General features: G+C 36.6%; 2 protein-coding genes and 1 pseudogene across 2 annotated transcripts; 2 read left to right on the top strand and 1 right to left on the bottom strand.

Annotated features, from left to right (window-relative positions):
• Nucleotides 1-383: 383 nt before the first annotated feature.
• LOC116138416 (putative invertase inhibitor) lies at nt 384-1,261 on the top strand. The gene has a single exon (XM_031424131.1). It carries the CDS (start codon nt 408-410, stop codon nt 975-977), a length of 570 nt encoding a protein of 189 aa, XP_031279991.1. The 5' UTR covers nt 384-407; the 3' UTR covers nt 978-1,261.
• A 198-nt stretch (nt 1,262-1,459) lies between these two features.
• Nucleotides 1,460-4,388, bottom strand: LOC116138323 (nuclear intron maturase 2, mitochondrial-like). The gene has a single exon (XM_031424040.1). The coding sequence runs from the start codon at nt 4,198-4,200 to the stop codon at nt 2,014-2,016; it is 2,187 nt and encodes a 728-aa protein (XP_031279900.1). The 5' UTR covers nt 4,201-4,388; the 3' UTR covers nt 1,460-2,013.
• A 7,887-nt stretch (nt 4,389-12,275) lies between these two features.
• On the top strand, nt 12,276-16,114 carry LOC116138368 (annotated as a pseudogene).
• The last annotated feature ends 3,673 nt before the right edge of the window (nt 16,115-19,787 follow it).

The raw sequence follows: 19,787 nt of genomic DNA on the forward strand, positions 1-19,787 counted from the left end.
CCCAAAGCCAAAATGCAACCTTTAAACAATTAGTGATGATCTCAATAGACTTAACCCTAACTAATGGAAACAAAACTTTATTTCTTCACTTTTAATCTTCGTATAAGCAATTACATTTCCGCAACAATCCCTTTAATATTTAGTGATAAAGGATTAAATTACATATTTCTGTAATTTAATCCTATGCTGATGACTACAAGTGACCTTCTAGGAAGCTTCCTTGAGCTAGCTACAAACCAAATCTACAATATCTGAATTTAGTTTCAATTTTTTCTCTTTTATTTCTTAAAGGAGCACAAAATATTAAAGTATGCTACGAAGCTTCCTTCAAATGACAAATTCTTACTACCAAAGCTATACATAACACGCATAGTATTCCTACACAAACAACACACCAACCTTGCAAAATGTGGCATTTATCTTTCTTCTTCCTCTTCTTCTTCATTCTAACTTCTCCAAATTACAAAACCTTTACTTCAACTGCTACATCACTCGATATACTTGACCAAACTTGTAGAACATGTGCTGATAGATCCATCGTCTTTAGCTACAATGTATGTTTAACTTCTCTCCAAACAATCCCAGTTTGTCATGCCACTAATCTTCAGGGACTAGCATTGATTGCCATGGAACTAGCTCTAGAGAATGCAACTACTTCAATTTCAACCATAAATAAGCTGTTGACAAGCGGAACTTTGGACCCTTTTGCGCTAGCTTGCTTAGAGGATTGCTTGAAACTGTATTCAAGTGCGGTTGTCACACTGATAGATGCTACTGGAGCTTTTTTGACCGGGGAATATGGTATAGCCAATGTGTGGCTGACTGCAGTTATGGAAGCGTCAACGACATGCGAAGAAGGATTCTCAGAAAGGGAAGAGATGGAGTGTCCTCTGAAAAAAGAGAATTATAATCTCTTTCAGTTATGTGATATTGCATTATGCATCATCAACTTGCTTTCTCTACATGTAAATTCTTAACTAAGTGGTATTTGCACTTATTTGTGTATTGTGTAAGGTAATGCAGCCATGATAGTCCAGGAAACAAAGGAGGACTTATTATTAGAGAACATAAGCTTTCAAACCCAACCAAATAAAGCAATGTCAGTTACATCCTATCAGTATTTTGTTTATGGTTATTCACTGCTATTTGTAACTTTGACCAAATTATTTCTTAGTCCAATTCCCAGCTCCGTTATATATTAGCAACTGCTTTTGTTTTAACATTGATAGACAACTGAAGTCACTGTAGACAACAAAAAATTAATAATACTGTAGTTTCATTCTGGGGAATACAAAGCATCAGGACGATTTTATCTTCCGATGCTATAACCTTTGCAATTATTGAGACAGCAGAGGAGCAAATTCAATTACAAATCATCGAATTTTACACATTTAAATTTGGAATTGAAAGATTGAATCTCTGCAAAACATGAGGAAGCAGGAAAACTAAGGCTGAAATTTGAAGTTTAAAGACAAACATGTTTTCAATTATATTAGGCATCAACAACTCTTTAATTCCGCAGACTTTGTATTTTCACGCTGGTAAAAATTGAGCAGAGTCGAACTTCCCCAAAAATGTATCGGTTCAGATTCACTAATCTGAATATACAATCTAAATGGGCGGGAGCCTAATAATTTTCATCTCACCATCCCAAAAAGCTTAGCAAGGCTTTGTATCAAAAGGACGAAAGAAGTTCACAAAATTGCAGGTTGAAACTATTCATCCCCCAAAACTTTTCTTGTGAAATATGAGTTAAATAACTGGGAACTGCAGCATTTCAATTGAATCTTTTTAAACGTGAGGAATATATACTCTTTTTACAAATATTATACAAACAGATTCTGTGGCTCCTTTTAACCTTCTCTTCTTTTCGATTAGAAAACTTCCTCTAAGGTAGTAAGTGTTTCATTAATTTTGTAAAGAATACATTTGATTCACCGTTGCTTCCCCTAACCAATACAATCCCAAGACCAGCAAAATTTCACTCTTCAAGCAGAGTTAAAAGCAGTAATCTTACATTCCAGCAGCATGAAGTCCTTCACTTTCTTCCACTTCTTTTGTCTTGTTATCAGAGCTGTCATGATTCAAGGCCAATAACAATTTCTGATCTTTGTCCACATTGCTGATACTACTCTTTACCAGGGAAAGCTGATCCATCGCAATAGCATTTCTTTTGTAGTTCCAAACAAGCATTGAAATGTAATCCTGGGGCGAAACAAGACCTTGTTCTCTAATGCAACTTCGTTGCTCTTCCACAGTTTTTGGATCATCAAGCTTTGTATACTCAAGCAATGCTTTCTCATGGCCAGGTCTCCAGTTGCTTGGGAAGGGTGAATAGTCGGCCTCAGGTACAAGGGACATTCTAGTATACAAAAGTCCATCAATTGATTCGACAAGACCCATTCTCAGCAAATTCTGATAATCAGGTGACTGTCCTTTCTTCTCTTTCAGAGGACGACTCAGATTCCGAGAACCAATTGTATAAACCTTTGCCCGTGAACGCAGCTTGTATTTTGCGGCATAAAGCTTTGCAAGTGAACCCCTTATGATGTAGGAACAAAAACTCACAATTTTCTTCCGATTGTCTGCATATCTATACCATTCAGCCATCGTTGCCAAGAATTTGTTCATTTGTGCATTTGTGTGAGCTTGAGTGGCATGAAACATTCTGAAACATGGCTGTGGATCTGGATCCCGATCACCCTTAAGAAAGTTTAACTTCCTAAATTGTTTGATGCACTGTTTCAAACTAGCAGTGACAGACAAAAGAGTGCCCACACCTTTCTCGCTAATAATCCTCCCTCCAGTTGCTGTGTAGCGAAGGGTAGGATAAACAACTCTCCGACACAGCACATGGTCAAGAAACATTATACCCTTTGTTATGTGCTCAATAGGGAGGCTTTCATTGTCAAGCTTGAGCATGTATCTCTGATCAACAAACTCAATTAACTGCTTTCTCAATGTTGCTGCATCGGCCCTTGGCCCACGGACACCAATCAAAATATGACCTCCATATCGTACATAATCCATCTTCCTGGTCTTATCTGGCCCACTAGTTGGCACAAACTCTGGCCAAGATGTGTTTCCCTGTTCAGCTTCCCCTTCCGGGGTATTCCATATCACATCAGTCTTCGAAGGTCGATAAAACTCCTTAATCTTTCCCTCCATCCAACGGTCCAATTCATCAAGACATATATTAGCCAAAAGGGGGCTAAGAATTCCACAGTGCCCCCATGAAGGAAGCTTCTCTGCCTCTTCAGGAGCAAACCCAAAAAAGGCCTCTAACCAATAAGGGTCTGGCTTTGGCTCATCCTCTGCCAACACTTTCTTCTTCTGATTCTTTCTCTTCTTCTTTTTCTTCTTCTCTCCCTCATCAACCTGGCTCGTGATAACTGGTGTAACCAAAGCCAATTTCACCAAATCAATCACCTTCTTATCTCTCACATCCCTCATTAAAGCACTTATCACCAATCCCACCTTCATTCCATCCAAAACCGTACTCAAATCTCCTTTAATATACCACAAATACCCTGCAAAATTCCTCCTAATCACTCTCAACACTGTGTGCGCATTTCTCCCAGGCCTAAAAGCAAATGACTTTTGTGAAAATCTAGCCTCATATATCGGCTCTAAAATCATAAGCAAGACCTCCTGAACTATCTTATCTTGAAATGGGGCGGGTTGTGTTGTCGTCAATATTGCCTTAATCTTCCTCTTGGATAAAGATTCATATTCAGTCTTATCTTTAGGCGATTTAATGAAAAACTGTAACCTAGCACCCCATTTAAACCTATTATCAAGAACAGCATTCCTCAACCCCAACAAATCCTCTAATGCTGATTTCTGTACAGCACTACGAGGCATATACGCCCCCATCTCATCAGCACATACTTTTTGATAAGCTAATACCCACAACTCGAATCTACGGAGATAGGAGGTTAAATTGGTAACTATCCTATCAGGTTCCCGGAAATTCTCAATCCACATCTGCGAACAAACTGAGACGCCGTCTTCTTTCATCAGGTTTAAAGGGTCATCGGGATCCGATGTACGCCGTTGCACAGGAGAAAATGAAAGAAGGCGAAAAAATGAGAAACCATTTGGCCTAGGGTTTAGTGCGTTTGGTTGGTGACAGACAATAGAAATAGTATTGGAATTTGTGAGAATGTGATGAGTAAAAATGGTGAGGCGACGATACATGAGGAAATTTGGTGAAACTAATCAATCAATTTTTTTCTGGGTTTTCAATTAGATGAGATTCTATAATTACACACTGTATACCGTGTTGCATATTCAAGAACAAAGAGCACTTACTTGATATGAAATCGTTAGGTGAGATTTTAATCTTCCCTTTTGCGCTCTGAGCTCAGCTTGATGACTGGTTTTCAGAAAACCATTGCTAAAACCCTGGTCTTCTGATTATAATTATTAATATTTATTTTCCAAGAAAAACCCTGGGAAACAGCCCAAACTCTTTGTTCTTCTGATTCTCGGATATTGTCTTGTGCCCTTCATCTTTGTTGTAATTATGTTTGTGCCCATGACTTCATTGTTTTTGTTTTTGTTTTACTCCAAAAAATTAAATAAGCATGATGTTAACCAGAGAGCCTACCAAGATGATCAAACCCAAATGTTAAACCTTTTGTAAAATTTAGAAGTTAAATTGGGTTAGGTCAAAGGCAAAAATAAATGTTTTTATTTAGACATAATCTAATTTTGTTTTCTAAAAAACGAATAATGTGCATCTAATTAAACCTAATATTTACTTAATCAATTGTGTCAACAAGTAATGTTATGCCCATAACCTATTCTCATAAACTTCTTTCTCTTTCGAACCCGACGTGATAATTGAGTTGACATTATTACATCAGCTCCACCACACCCAAAACACAAAACGATTTTGATTAGACCAAATAAACGATCGTTCCTTAATAAACGATTGTTCCTTCATAGAGAACGATTGTTCCTTATGAAGGAATGATCGTTTCTCGCAGAAGGTCATTTCTTATGATGAAACAATCATTTTATGATGAAACAATCATTCATTCATAAGGAACAGTTGATCCTTTATAAAGAATGAACGTTAGTTTCTCGTAGTACCTTTAATGTGATGGGAGTTGATATGATTATGTCAATCAATTGACAAGTTAAGATTGTTAGAGAAAATTGTGAGATTGAATTGTACACGTAGCATTTTTCTTGTGTCAACTCTCACTCGTGTGGCGCCAATAAATCAGATTGAATAAGGATAATAATTATTTTCAATCTCTTTTTTGAGTTTATTCAGATTTTGTTAAAAAAAAAAAACTCAAAATTTTTAAAAATTACAAAAATGAAATAGGATATTGGGCTGGTACGGTCCGGGCCGTTCCNGTTGTAATTATGTCTGTGTCCCATGACTTCATTGTTTTTGTTTTTCTTTTACTCCAAAAAAATTAAATAAGCATGATGTTAACCAGAGAGCCTACCAATTAGACCTGGCAAACGGGCGGGTATGGTCCGATTAGCAACGGGTCGCGAGAAAAAAATCTGACGGGTTGACATTTTCATGATCCGTACCAGCTCGTGCGGGTACGAGTCACCCACAGGTCACCCATGAAAAATGCAACCTTTCATATTTTTCACTGTTTTTCCATATTTTTGTTATTTTTTACTGCTTTTTTATTCAAAATTTCAAATTGCATACTAAATTATATTAATTTAAAAACTTCATATAAAATTCATTTATTAAACTTATTAGTTATTAACTTATTATATTAAATAAATGGATTAAATTAAATTTGATTAGATTTCACCAAACATTATTAATTCAATATTTATATTTTTCATATTTATATCAAACTCCACCATATAGATAATAGAATTAATAAACACTAAACATACATAGTAATTACTAATTAGTAAACACTAAACATATAAAATTGTTTAACATTCAACATACATAACATAGTAAACACTAAATAATTAAACATATATAATTGTTTAACCAAACACACTAAACAAACAAAGCCGCCCTTGATTATGCAATCTCCTTCCTCGACACTTGACTTAATGGCACAAGCAACTGAACATCATCAATTTCATGATTTCATCTTCTAGAATTAACAAAATATAAATTAACTATCGTAATATATTAACAAACAAAAATATTAAAACATATGAAATATAAGTTAAAATGTTACCTTTAACTTCATATCCAGAAATCCATGTCCTGGTGCATATCAAAGACTCTACATTCTTCGGTAAAAGTGAATTTCGATATTTACTGAGCACATTGCTACCAATACTGAAACTGGACTCCGAAGCAACAGTCGTTATTGGTATACTCGTCACATCACGAGCCATCATCGAAAGTATCGGGTATCGATCACTATTTTTCTTCCAATGGTCCAGGATATCCAAATTGCAAAATTTGATGCGATCAAACCTTGCCTCTCCCAAATAAGTATCCAATTCGGACTTCTTAGCAACACTAAAGTCACTCTTGAGTAGTCAAATTCCTGCACCATTTAAATATTTAAATTTAATAAAGCAAAATTATAAAATAAAGAAAACCTTATTAATTACAAGAATGTAAAAATATTTAGGGAATATTGACTTACACAAATATCATCTCCAATGATATTAGGATTACTAGGTTGTACGCAAGGATCGTTGGGAACCTCATTGCCACTTAGACCCTCATAAGCAACAAAATGCCTATACAGCTCCTGCTTGACCAACTCCAACTTTCTTATTGCAACTACTGGGCTCAAACTTGAAACGTGGGTCCAGAATTGCTGCAATTACTAACACAACAGTATAAGAATCCCAATATTTGTCAAATTTTTCTTTCATTTGACTTGTCATGGTACTAAGAACTTCATCCTCATTTTCCATCTCTTCGTATAAACGCACTTGAATTCTCCACACATTTTTGAGATACAAGTTTGCTGTTAGGTACTGGGAACCCGAAAAAAGAGTAGTGATCTCATAAAATGGTTGCAAGAACTTGCAAATCCTCACCCCCTATCCCATTCTTCATCTGAAGCCCACTTTATAATTGGGGATCTATCAGTGCCAAATGACCAAACCACACGATGGTATATTACGCACTTTCATACATTAAATAGTGGAATTCCCATCTGTGGGAACTCATTCGCCTACCTTTTGAGCTTATCACACCATATTTTTTTAACACTTCTTCAAACTTGATTCTCTTAGCCTCCTTCCTTTAACATATTTCACACTTACGAATTTTTATGCAAGACCACGCACTCACCTTAACCCTTCTTGAACCGTAGTGAGGGACATATCAGATATTGTGCACCAAACGCCTACATGTGTCACATGCAAGACAAGAAAATGAGAACCATCAGCGGGGCTCCCAAAATATAAGGGAGCAAAGTTTTATGTGCCGAGGACAAACAATAGATTGACGCGGATCCTTAACATAGATAGTCTCTTTCTATCTTACCTCATTAGATCTCTGAATATTACAATGGGCTACTTGCAATTAGTCCATGTAAGAGAGGAAACTTTCGTTTTCACACTACTACCCCATATCTAATGGTCGTCTAAGAACATCATACAGCTAGTGTCTTGAACAATAATGAGCCCCGAGTGTGTGGAGGTGGAACATGCAACACTATATCGAGAATTAACTGTTGTACCTGCGTCATCTTCTCCTACTGAACAGGAAAGGGTGAGAAGGGGGTGTGATGGGAGACCTGAGTGGTACAAGAGACAGAAAGAAATGAGCGAAACCGAGAAAGGTGTCAAAACAGGGGTGAGGAAGGAGGGGTAATCAGTAGGGCAACTCCAAACCCAAGGGAGGTAAATAGGCAGTAGGCCTAAAAAGAGCATTGTGATAAATGTCGTAAATTGGGGAGATAGGCACGTAAAATCCCTGCAGGGTCATACACAACTCAAGCTTGTGTTAAATCAAATTACCCCCTTTCCTTCGTCGGCGCGTTGTAGGATATATCTTTATGGCAATCACGCCTTATAGACAGAATTGGGTGGTAAGTCGGACTGAGTGGGTAGTATGTACAACAAATTAAGCATGTACATTGGGTGTCAAAGTCATTCATGGTACAAAAGATCGAGTCTGCAATTACAGGGGATCCGGTGGCATAAGGCTCAACTGAGTTATGAAGATGAATGGGGTAATAATAATGGTGAGGTGGGGGTGGGGGTTTTGGTGTCACCATCGCGTAGATATGGCCAGTATTTCTCACGTAAACTACTATATAACATTTGAGAGACTATACTAATAATAACAAACGTCTGCGAAATTGTAGTAAATCACTGAGAAAAAGAAGGGGAGGGGGGGGAGGGGAAAGGGAGGGGGACAACAGTGTGAGAAGAGAAGAGGGGGGACGGCATCCATCATCATTTTGATCTAAACCATACTAGTGTAATGAGTACAGTGTATAATGATAACCTCCACTATGCGACCGGTCAAATATTTCATTTGCGTCCGGACATGGACTAGAAGCTACACCATTTGCAATAAGACACAAATGATGCGGCCGAAAGATAAATGAAACACGTGTGTGCCCTTGACCGTCCTCCATGTGTTCTTTCTACGAGTAATTTGTAAATTGACCCCAACCACTGTAAATTTACGGGAATACTTTATAGACACATGCAATATGTTTAACCGGTCTATGAGTATACGCAAGAATTGCTCCTAAAACGACCTGACTTACTACCCATGCTTTACCGTAAAAATCTGTAGACGCCGATCCTATCCATATACCATAGTTGAAACAATTCTAATTGACAAAGACTACAGATAAAAAAATAGTTACATTATAATAATATTAACCATATTCATAATTCATAACAATTCATCCAAAAAAAAAATAAAACACTACCCATATATTTTACAAAAGCAACCAGCCCTACTAAATGACTGGATTTTCCAGCTCAACAATCAACACCCCTCAACTCCAATAAGTAAAACCAATCATAATTCATCAAAAAAAAAAAAAAAAAAATTTATAATGTGGTATATGCTTTGAAATTGTGAATCATCATTATTTGAGTCAAAAGAAAATAAATATTTGAGCAAGGGCCAATATTAGGGGCCAAAATTTATTTTCAAAACTTTTTAAGCCTCCCTCCGTCACGTTTTTAATAGTCAATTTTCAACTTCCTAATTGGCTGGTGTGTGTTTTTTTTTAAAAAAAAAAAAAAAAATTAATAACGAGTTTTGTCTTCTCTAGTTTTAATTCAATTGAATCATGTTAATTGGAAAAAAATAAAAGTTACGGACATGAAAGACTCCCTAGTGTACAACAACTCAAGTTACTCAACAAGTTAACAATGGGATATCCACCCCGATTCCATGCTTTATAACTTTAATAACAAATTGGATTCTATTAAAAACACCCTACGCTACATGTCGTGCTGCTGCTGCCTTGCCGTGCTGCTACTCCCCTGCTGCTACCGTGAGAGAAGAGATATGCTCTACCGTGAGAGAAGACACCTGCTGCTGCAATGAGAGAAGACACTTGCTGCTGTCGTGACCTGATGTTGTGCTACCATGAGAGAATGAGCTGTCGTGACCTGACTGCGTGCTGTTGCTGCCGTGAGAGAATGAGCTGCTGAGAGAATGAGATGTGCTGTCGTGAGAGAATGAGTTGTCATGACCTAACTGCTGCTGCTGTGAGAGAATGAGCTGTCATGACCTCCTGCTGCTGGCGCCTCTGCTGTCGTGAGAGAATGAGGGAGTGGAGCTGCTGTGAGAGTGAGAGAGTGAGGGAGTGGAGCTGCTGTGAGAGGAGTGGTCGTGGAGCTGCTATGAGAGGAATGGTCATGGAGCTGTTGGGTGTCTTGAGAGAAGAGAATGAGCTGCCGCGTTTTTGTTTTTTTCACTGATAAGTTTTGGTTTAGATTAGGGTTTGAGAGTGAGTCTTTGAGAGTGATAAGTTTTTCAATGAATGATTAAAATTTTTTTTTTTTAATTTCAAACTTGGCGGGTCCGTAGGTAGTACCCGGTCTACCTGCAAAAGTCACGGGCGGGCCAGGTATGGGTTAGATTCCCACGGTCGATAGGTGTGTTACCCGTACCCCCCGTTGGGTACGGGTACCCGTTGCCCGTAGGTACGGGTGGGTATTTGCCAGGTCTACTACCAATATGTTCAAACCCAAATGTTAGACCTTTTGTAAATTTAGAAGTTAAATTGGGTTAGGTCAAAGGCAAAAATAAATGTTTTTATTTAGACATAATCTAATTTTTTTTCTAAAAAACGGATAATCTGCATCTAATTAAACCTAATATTGACTTGATCAATTGTGTCAACAAGTAATGTTACACCCATAACCTATTCTCATAAATTTCTTTCTCTTTCAACCCAATGTGATAGCTGAGTTGGCACTGTTACATCAACTCCACCACACCCAAGACACAAAATATTTTGATTAGAGCGAATAAACGATTATTCCTTCATAGGGAACGATTGTTCTTTATGAAGGAATGATCGTTCCTCACAGAAGGTCATTCCTTATGATGAAACAGTCATTCCTTCATAAGAAACAACCGATCCTTCATAAGGAACGAACGTTAGTTTCTCGTAGTACCTTTGGCGTGGTGAAGCTAATATGATTATGCCAATCAATTGACATGTTAGGATTGTAAAGAAAGTTGTGATTGAATTGTATACGTAGTATTTTCTTGTGTCAACTCTCACTCGTTTGGTGCCAATAAATCAGATTGAATAAGGATAATAATTATTTTCAATCTCTTTTTTGAGTTTATTCAGATTTTGTTAAAAAAAAAAAAAAAAAAACTCAAAATTTTAAAAATTACAAAAATGAAATAGCATATTGGGCTGGTACGGTCCGGGCCGTTCCCACCCACTGAGGTCATTTCTAGATGGAACGCCAAATCAGCGAGGGGGAAGGCTCAAGGCAAATAGAGAGTGTGAGACTGAAGTGCATGCCATGATCAAATTCTCAATAATTTTTAGGGAGAACGACTTGTACATACCCAATATTGTCGAAACGACAAGTTGGTACCCAAAAGGTTTTGAAACGACAAATAGGTACTTTCCGTCATGTTCTGTTAGTGATTTTCGTTTGATAATAGTGAAAAGACTAAAATGCCCTTGAAAGTTTATTTTTAGTTTTTTATAAATTTAAAAATTTCTAAAAACCCCTAAGTTGCTAATTTGACTAAATGACCCAATATATAAAATTTATAAAATAACAAAAACACCCCGCCACCCACAGTGCCAGATTCCGGCCACCACCGCCGGGAATCTGGCCGAATATTGTGTTACAACACAGAACGTCGGATCTGTGTCGTAACACACCGATCTGGCGGATCTGGCCGGAAAAGGCCAGATCTACGTCTGGCCTTTTTTGGCCTTGACGGCCAGATCTGGCCTTTTCCGGCCAGATCCTCCACGGATCTGGCCGGAAAATGCCAGATCGAGGTGTTACGAACAGATCCGATGGGTCTGTGTCGTAACACAATTTTCCGGCAAGTTCCCGGTCTTGACGGCCGTAGATCTGGCCTTTTCCCGGCCAGATCAGCCAAGGATCTTGCCGAAAATGAAAGATTACCGTTACGACACAGATCCGTGGGTCTGTGTCGTTAAGCAGTTTTCCCGTGGCGTCGTGGCACCTGTGGGTGGGGGGGTGTATTTTGTTTTTTAAACTTTTATATATGGGAGTATTTAGTCAAATTAGCAAACCTGGGGTTTTTTAGAATATTTTTAAATTTATAAAAAACTAAAATATAAACTTTTAAGGGCATTTTAGTCTTTTCACTATTATCAAATGAAAATCACTAACAGAACATGACGGAAGGTACCTGTTTGTCGTTTCAAAACCTTTTAGGTATCAACTTTGTCGTTTTGACAAACCTGGGTATCAAAGTCGTTCGCCCTAATTTTTAATCAGATTTTATATTCCAACATTTTTAATATTGAAAAACAACTCGAAAATAGTTTATAAATATGACATTATAAGAGATGATGATGCTTAATATGAATATTAATGACATTGTTGAGAAATATGTGACATATTAATGTGACAATATATAATATTCATCATAAATGTAAAAGAAATAATATAATTTATAAATATACTATAAAAGGTTTTTTTTTTTTTGGTAAGTAAGATACTATAAAAGTTTCAATCGCAAGCACGTTAAAGAAAACCAAAGCCCTAAACTATACTCCCAGAATTTATTTGTGCCAATCTCTCACAATTAAACTCTCTCTCTCTCTCTTCTCTCTCTCTATCTCACTCTTTGATCTTTCTGAGTTGAAATTCTAAGAATGGCACCAGTATCAGCTTTGGCAACGTACAGCTGGTGTTCTTAGGAGACCAATCAGTGCAAAACCAGCATCATTACTCGCTTCATGTATGATAAATTTGATAACACCTCAGGTATACTATAATTCCACTTAACAACAATCAAATTACACTGCTTATACTTCATTATTCATCCCCCAATTCGCTCATGTTTTTGAACCTAGATCGGTTTGTAGACTTATTACTGGAGTTTTCTTTGCCATCGATCTACATGTTTAAAAATGTTTTAATTGTTTCTTTGAGGTTGCTTTAATTGGCTTCTTAAATTATGCTTTGATTATTAACTTAAAAACTTTATCTGATGATCAGGCTACAATTGGTATTGATTTCCTGTCAAAAACAATGTATCTTGAAGATCGAACTGTCCGTCTGCAGTTGTGGTAAGATTTGGCGCCTCCTCAGATATAGTCACTTAATCATATAGATTTAATACTGCAGCTTTATGATGTTTATTGTCTATTTCGAATATTTTTTTGTTCCTCAAAATTGTAGAGTGCTGGGGAACAGAAACTTGGAGTCTGCACTATAATTTGAGATTTCCATTAATCTGTTCCTATTGGAAACAATTGTGATTGCTAATCTGAAGTGCCTCTGGTGTTTTGAGCAATAGTTTGACTTAGCTTTCTTGATGTTCTCATATGTGCAAATAGGCATAAAAGGAATCATGCCCAATTGTCATATTGCTTGGAGAATTTCACCTTTTAATTTGTTTGTATTATAATCTTTGGGGTGGGGGCGTAGCTTACAAAAGTTAATCTATGATTTATAAAAATTAAATTTTAGACAAGTAATGGCAGTACAGACAGAAGACATAAGTTTTATGCTAAGTAGAAAGAAATGGAGACTATTTAGGCATGGATAGATATTACCCAGGCCTTGTTGATTCATGAAATAAAACTTGAGCAATTGAGTTTTTACTGTATGATTCTTGTTTCTGCAATTTTAGTTCCAAAATTGAAGAAAACGGTCATAGTGATTATAGAACAATTTGTTTTCTATAGCGGTGTGAATTATGATTCCTAGTCTGATGTTTTTACTTTTTAGAAGTTCCCTGATCATTTGTCATTTTTTTTGTAACAGGGATACAGCTGGACAGGAAAGATTTAGAAGTCTCATCCCAAGCTACATCAGGGATTCCTCAGTTGCTGTCATCGTTTATGATGTTGCAAGTAGGCATTTTCAAATTGTTTTCACTTGAATATTTCCTTGTCAACTAAGTTCATACAGCTGATAGGAGCTTTTTTCATTTTTAGAACAATGAATAATTGGCATAATGGATTTTAAAAGATCGTATAGTTATTCTGTCATATGCTCTTGTGTGATCATGCTTCATTGCCTAATTGATATCTCTGATAATCCTGTTGCTCCTATGGTTTAGGTCGGCAATCTTTCTTAAATACTTCAAAATGGATCGAAGAGGTTCGCACTGAGAGGGGTAGTGTGTCATCATTGTCGTTGTTGGCAACAAAACTGACCTTGTGGACAAAAGGTACATATTCAGCAAAAGATGGTTGAAATCGGATTTAACTTTTTGCTATAATGGTTAAAGTCGGAACTAATTCTCGTACTGTTGCATTTCTCTGTTCAACTGTAAATGAAGACCTGTTCCACTCGTGGATGAGTCAATAAAATGAGTTCACTAATACACATGGTTTAATTGATTTAGAAACTTTTTTTCCCCCATAAAATAGTTAGCTTGGAATTCATGTGTTTTGTGTCAAATTTATTCATGTTATTCACATTTGATGATCATAGGCAAGTCTCTGTAGAGGAAGGAGAAGCAAAAGCTCAGGATCTTATGTCATGTTTTATCGAAACCAGTGCTAAAGCCGGTTTCAATATAAAGGTAGCCCTCTCTTTATTTTCCTCCATTGAATACTTTAGTTTCTCACGGGTTGGAAGAGGACAAAAGAAAGATGTGGTATGTTCTGAGTGATCTAGGGAAGATCGCTGTCATTATATTTACACAGGAGAACACATGGCAGTCAATTCTAAAGTTGTTATCATTATGTTACATCATCTCCGATTGATGTTTCTGATGTACTCAAGCAGGCTGCTGGATTGATGCTTAGCATCTTCCATTATCCTCTTGATTATTTCTCTCTCTCTCTCTTGTCTCTAAATTTTAGATTATTGGTGACTATGCAGGCTCTGTTTCGGAAAATTGCTGCAGCATTACCTGGAATGGAAACACTTTCTTCAACCAGCAAGAAACATGGTTGATGTGAATCTGAGGTCTACTACTGGAAATGCATCACAGTCCAATTCTCAGTCAGGTGGATGCTCTTGTTGATGCAATCTTGCCTTGGACTTTTTGGCATCTATAGTCCATCTCAGCTATTGGTGTTTTGACTTTTTCCCACCCGGATCTGTAAGTTACTGTAGCTTCTGTCTTTTCCTTGATGTTCCATTACCCTTTTATAAAGTATGGTTCTGAGCATAATCTTTGGAACACAAGCAGCTGAATTGTTGAAAGGCAAGGATCAAAGAATTGGAGACTGGTTATGGTACTAGAAATGTGGTAAATTTTCTTGGCTTCAATGGTTTTTGATTATCTGACCCAGAACAATAGAGTAAATAGGATTGGACCAAGTCCATTATACCTTTTTTGCTTGTAAAACATGTGCATTGGTCATCAATAATACTATACTTACAAAGATTTCCATACAAGTGAGGTGACAAAAAATGAATAAAGATGTGAAACAAAAAGTCAAACTTATTAAATAATTATTCCATTCATTTTTTGGCACATCACTTTGTATGGAGATCTGTGTAAAATTCTCTGTAATGCAGTATTACTCATTGGACATATGTATGGCTGTTATTGGGATCTTTTATTAGTCATAATATACTTACAAACTCATATATACAAATTATTGGAATACCTGTTTTTTGTTTTTTTTTGTTTATTTTATTTTATTTTTAAAATTTTTGCTCCATGTCTGTTTATAAGATGCTTGTTATTAGGACAATTTTTACCATTTGCTTGAGAAACTCTTTTTGGAAACACAAGGGGCTCAATTGTCAAAGCGCAATAAGTAGAAAGAGTTAAGAGGTTGCCGTTGGTTAAGTTAGTCATAGTGCTAGCTTGCAATGGCTTTAATGAATTTTGATTATGTTTCTCTACTACAATAAACGAGTAAATATGATTGCGTATCACCTAAATGCCTGGTTAGAGATACAGTTTCGTGTCCAATAGCATATTGTTTAGGAGATTTTGTAAGGAAATTTGTGTAGAATATGACTATAATAGTCATATGTATAACAGAATAATTATATATGTAGTCAGTGAGAAAATAATGTGATCCATTACTATATAGTGTAGATACATGATAGTTGCAGGGCCCTTCTATAGACTGATACTTGGGTACAATTCAAGTTACAATTTTCATTTGGAATGTAGAAACATAACAAGTGCTAATCTCTCTAATTAACTGGTTGTTGCCTTTAGACTGCTAGCTTTGAATTGTCGGTAGAAAAAAAAATTGTTTGATTACTATTTAGTGAAGAGATGTTATAGCTGCAGTGCCCTTGGTATATAATTAGACTGATCCCTGGGTACAATTCAAGTTTCAATTTTCATTTGGGACAATTAATTAGATGCTAATCTCCCTAATTAATTGGTTGTTGCCTTTTGACTGCTAGGTTTGATTTGTGGCTAAATAGCCCCCACACCAGAGGAGAAAAATTCCACAAGAATAGCCAGGTGCAGGCCAACATGTTGCAACTAAAACAAATCTTCTTTCCGACACTTCAATTATAAATATAGTTTCTTTGTTGCGTTTTCTCTCCACTTCGTGATTGTGAAAAGAAATTATTGACCATGAAAGACNTTCAATCCCCCAATCTTTTAAGAAATCATACACTATGTTTGACAAAAGAGCCCCCGAGTGTGGAGGAGGAACATGGCAAAAATTCAGAATTATACTTTGTAACTCTCAGTTCTCATCAACATAGTGAGCCGTTAAAGAAATATACCCATCAGTAGTACAAGAACTCCAAATATCAGAAGCCAAGCATATTCTACCCGAAACCCTCTCTAAAGCAAGCTTAATCCTTTCCTTCTCCCTGTAATATATCTTTAAGCAATCCGCCTTAGCGGTGTTCCTGGTATAATGCTTAACTTCATGATTCAAATACATGTGGACATCCTTAATTCCTTCATGCTCAACTATTGAATATGGGTAATTATGTTTTATGATTCCTATTGCCATTTTCTCACGATAAATTTCTTGAGAAATCTTCAAACGTCTCAATTTAGTATCACAATCCATCATCATTTGATCTACACTACTAGTAATGGTACGTTTAGGATAACCTTCCATATGGCGCCTCATATTCTTAGTCACATGACTGGAACTACCATGTGCATAAGACTTACCACAAATTATACACTTTGCCCTTACCTCTCCATTATCTTCTACATATATTGTAAATTGACCCCAAACATCTGAAATTTTACGTCTTTTTAGACAAACAATATTACCAGTAGAAGGAAGTTGACCTACGACTACATTACGACCTGTTCCTAAATCTGTAGACTCCTTCATACCAAGTCAATCTAAAAGACACAACAAAATAGTTACATTTAAATTAATTAACCAATCATAATTCATAACAATTCGTCCAAAAAAAATAAAAACACTCCCATATATTTTACAAGCAAACCAGCCCTACTAAATGACTGGATTTTTCCAGCTCAACAATCAACACCCCTCAACTCCAATAAGTATAACCAATCATAATTCATCCAAAAAAAAAAAAAAAAAAATTTATAATGTGGTATATGCTTTGAAATTGTGAATCATCATTATTTGAGTCAAAAGAAAATAAATATTTGAGCAAGGGCCAATATTAGGGGCCAAAATTTATTTTCAAAACTTTTTAAGCCTCCCTCACGTCACGTTTTTAAGTAGTCAATTTTCAACTTCCTAATTGGCTGGTGTGAGTGTTTTTTTTAAAAAAAAAAAAAAAAATTAATAACGAGTTTTGTCTTCTCTAGTTTTAATTCAATTGAATCATGTTAATTGGAAAAAAATAAAAGTTACGGACATGAAAGACTCCCTAGTGTACAACAACTCAAGTTACTCAACAAGTTAACAATATGGGATATCCACCCCTGATTCCATGCTTTATAACTTTAATAACAAATTGGATTCTATTAAAAAACACCCTACGCTACATGTCGTGCTGCTGCTGCCTTGCCGTGCTGCTACTCCCCTGCTGCTACCGTGAGAGAAGAGATATGCTGCTACCGTGAGAGAAGACACCTGCTGCTGCAATGAGAGAAGACACTTGCTGCTGTCGTGACCTGATTGTTGTGCTACCATGAGAGAATGAGCTGTCGTGACCTGACTGCTGCTGTTGCTGCCGTGAGAGAATGAGCTGCTGTGAGAGAATGAGATGTGCTGTCGTGAGAGAATGAGTTGTCATGACCTAACTGCTGCTGCTGTGAGAGAATGAGCTGTCATGACCTCCTGCTGCTGGCGCCTGCTGCTGTCGTGAGAGAATGAGGGAGTGGAGCTGCTGTGAGAGTGAGAGAGTGAGGGAGTGGAGCTGCTGTGAGAGGAGTGGTCGTGGAGCTGCTATGAGAGGAATGGTCATGGAGCTGTTGTGGTCTGTGAGAGAAGAGAATGAGCTGCCGCGTTGTTTGTTTTTTTCACTGATAAGTTTTGGTTTAGATTAGGGTTTGAGAGTGAGTCTTTGAGAGTGATAAGTTTTTTCAATGAATGATTAAAATTTTTTTTTTTTTAATTTCAAACTTGCGGGTCCGTAGGTAGTACCCGGTCTACCTGCAAAAGTCACGGGCGGGCCAGGTATGGGTTAGATTCCCACGGGTCGATAGGTGTGTTACCCGTACCCGCCCGTTGGGTACGGGTACCCGTTGCCCCGTAGGTACGGGTGGGTATTTGCCAGGTCTACTACCAATATGTTCAAACCCAAATGTTAGACCTTTTGTAAAATTTAGAAGTTAAATTGGGTTAGGTCAAAGGCAAAAATAAATGTTTTTATTTAGACATAATCTAATTTTGTTTTCTAAAAAACNCATTAATATGATTTTAAATTTTTTATGGTATTGTTTCTATCCTTTTTGTTGTATTATTATATTTTAATTATGGCTATTATAATATCAATAAATTAGGATACTCATTTTGAAGAAATAGAAGATACAAGAAGTGCAGAGGAGGAATGGGAGCCTAAGCCTGGAATGATTTTTGATTCACTTGATAATCTTGTCCAACACTACAAAAGCTATGGGAATAAAATGAGTTTCAAAGTTATTATACGATCTTCAAAGAAAGGATATGATAGAAAGGTGAAAAACGCGACACTGGCTTGTTCTTGTATTGGGAAGTCGCGCAGTAACCCCATAAATGCTTTTAAAATGCATCCAGTGACAAAAACCAATTGTAAGGCTCGAATTGGTGCAGTTGTATGTTCTGATGGCAAATGAAAAATATGTTCAATTGTGTTTGATCATAACCATGAACTTAGTAGTCCTACCAAAAGTAGATATTTTAGAAGCAATCGAATTATACAACCGTACGTAAAAAGAAAGCTTGAAGTGAATGATAGGGCTGGGATTAGGCCAAAAAAAAATTTCAATTCCTTGTTAGTTGAAGCAGGCGGTGCTAAGAATTTGCCTTTCCTACATAAAGATTGTAGGAACTATATTGAAAAAGTTAGGAGGTTATGATTTGGTGTTGGAAATGCTTCTGCAATCCAAAAATATTTTTTGAAAATGCAAAATGAGAATTCTAATTTCTTCTGCATAATGGATTTAGATGAAAAAGGTCGATTAAAGAATGTTTTATGGGTGGATGCAAGAAGTAGGGTTGCATTTAAAGAGTTCCGTGATGTTGTAACGTTTGACATTACATATTTGACCAACAAGTATGATATGCCGTTTGGTGCTTTTGTTGGTGTTGATCATCATGGTCATTCGATACTGTTAGGTTGTGGGTTAATCTCCAACGAGAACACAAAGACATTTGTATGGCTTTTTCAATCTTGGCTTGCATGTATGTTGAATTGCACTCCTAAAGCAATAATCACTGATTAAGATAAGGCAATGCAAAATGCAATTGAGATTGTGTTCCTTGGTACACGACATAGATGGTGTTTGTGGCATATAATGAAGAAATTGCTTGAAAAATTTAGAGGTTATAGTCAATATGAACATATTAATATAAGTTTTTTTTTTTTGCAAAATGTCGTGTATGATTCATTGACATGTAAGGAGTTTGAAGAACGTTGGAATATGTTTATTAATAAATACAACCTTCACAACAATGATTGGTTGCTTGGATTGTATAATGAAAGACAACGTTGGGTGCCGACTTTTGTAAAAGATACTTTTTGGGCAGATATGTCTACTACTCAACGCAGTGAAAGTATGCATGCATTCTTTGATGGATATGTTAATTCAAAAACCACTTTAAAACAGTTTGTGGAACAATATGAGAATGCATTGC

This window comes from Pistacia vera, unplaced genomic scaffold (assembly GCF_008641045.1).
Source record: "Pistacia vera cultivar Batoury unplaced genomic scaffold, PisVer_v2 Contig340, whole genome shotgun sequence".
NCBI classification, from domain to species: domain Eukaryota; kingdom Viridiplantae; phylum Streptophyta; class Magnoliopsida; order Sapindales; family Anacardiaceae; genus Pistacia; species Pistacia vera.

Coding starts and splice junctions, on each gene's coding strand:
- LOC116138416 (XM_031424131.1), top strand. CDS start 408: ATGTGGCATTTATCTTTCTTCTTCCTCTTCTTCTTCATTCTAACTTCT.
- LOC116138323 (XM_031424040.1), bottom strand. CDS start 4,200: ATGTATCGTCGCCTCACCATTTTTACTCATCACATTCTCACAAATTCC.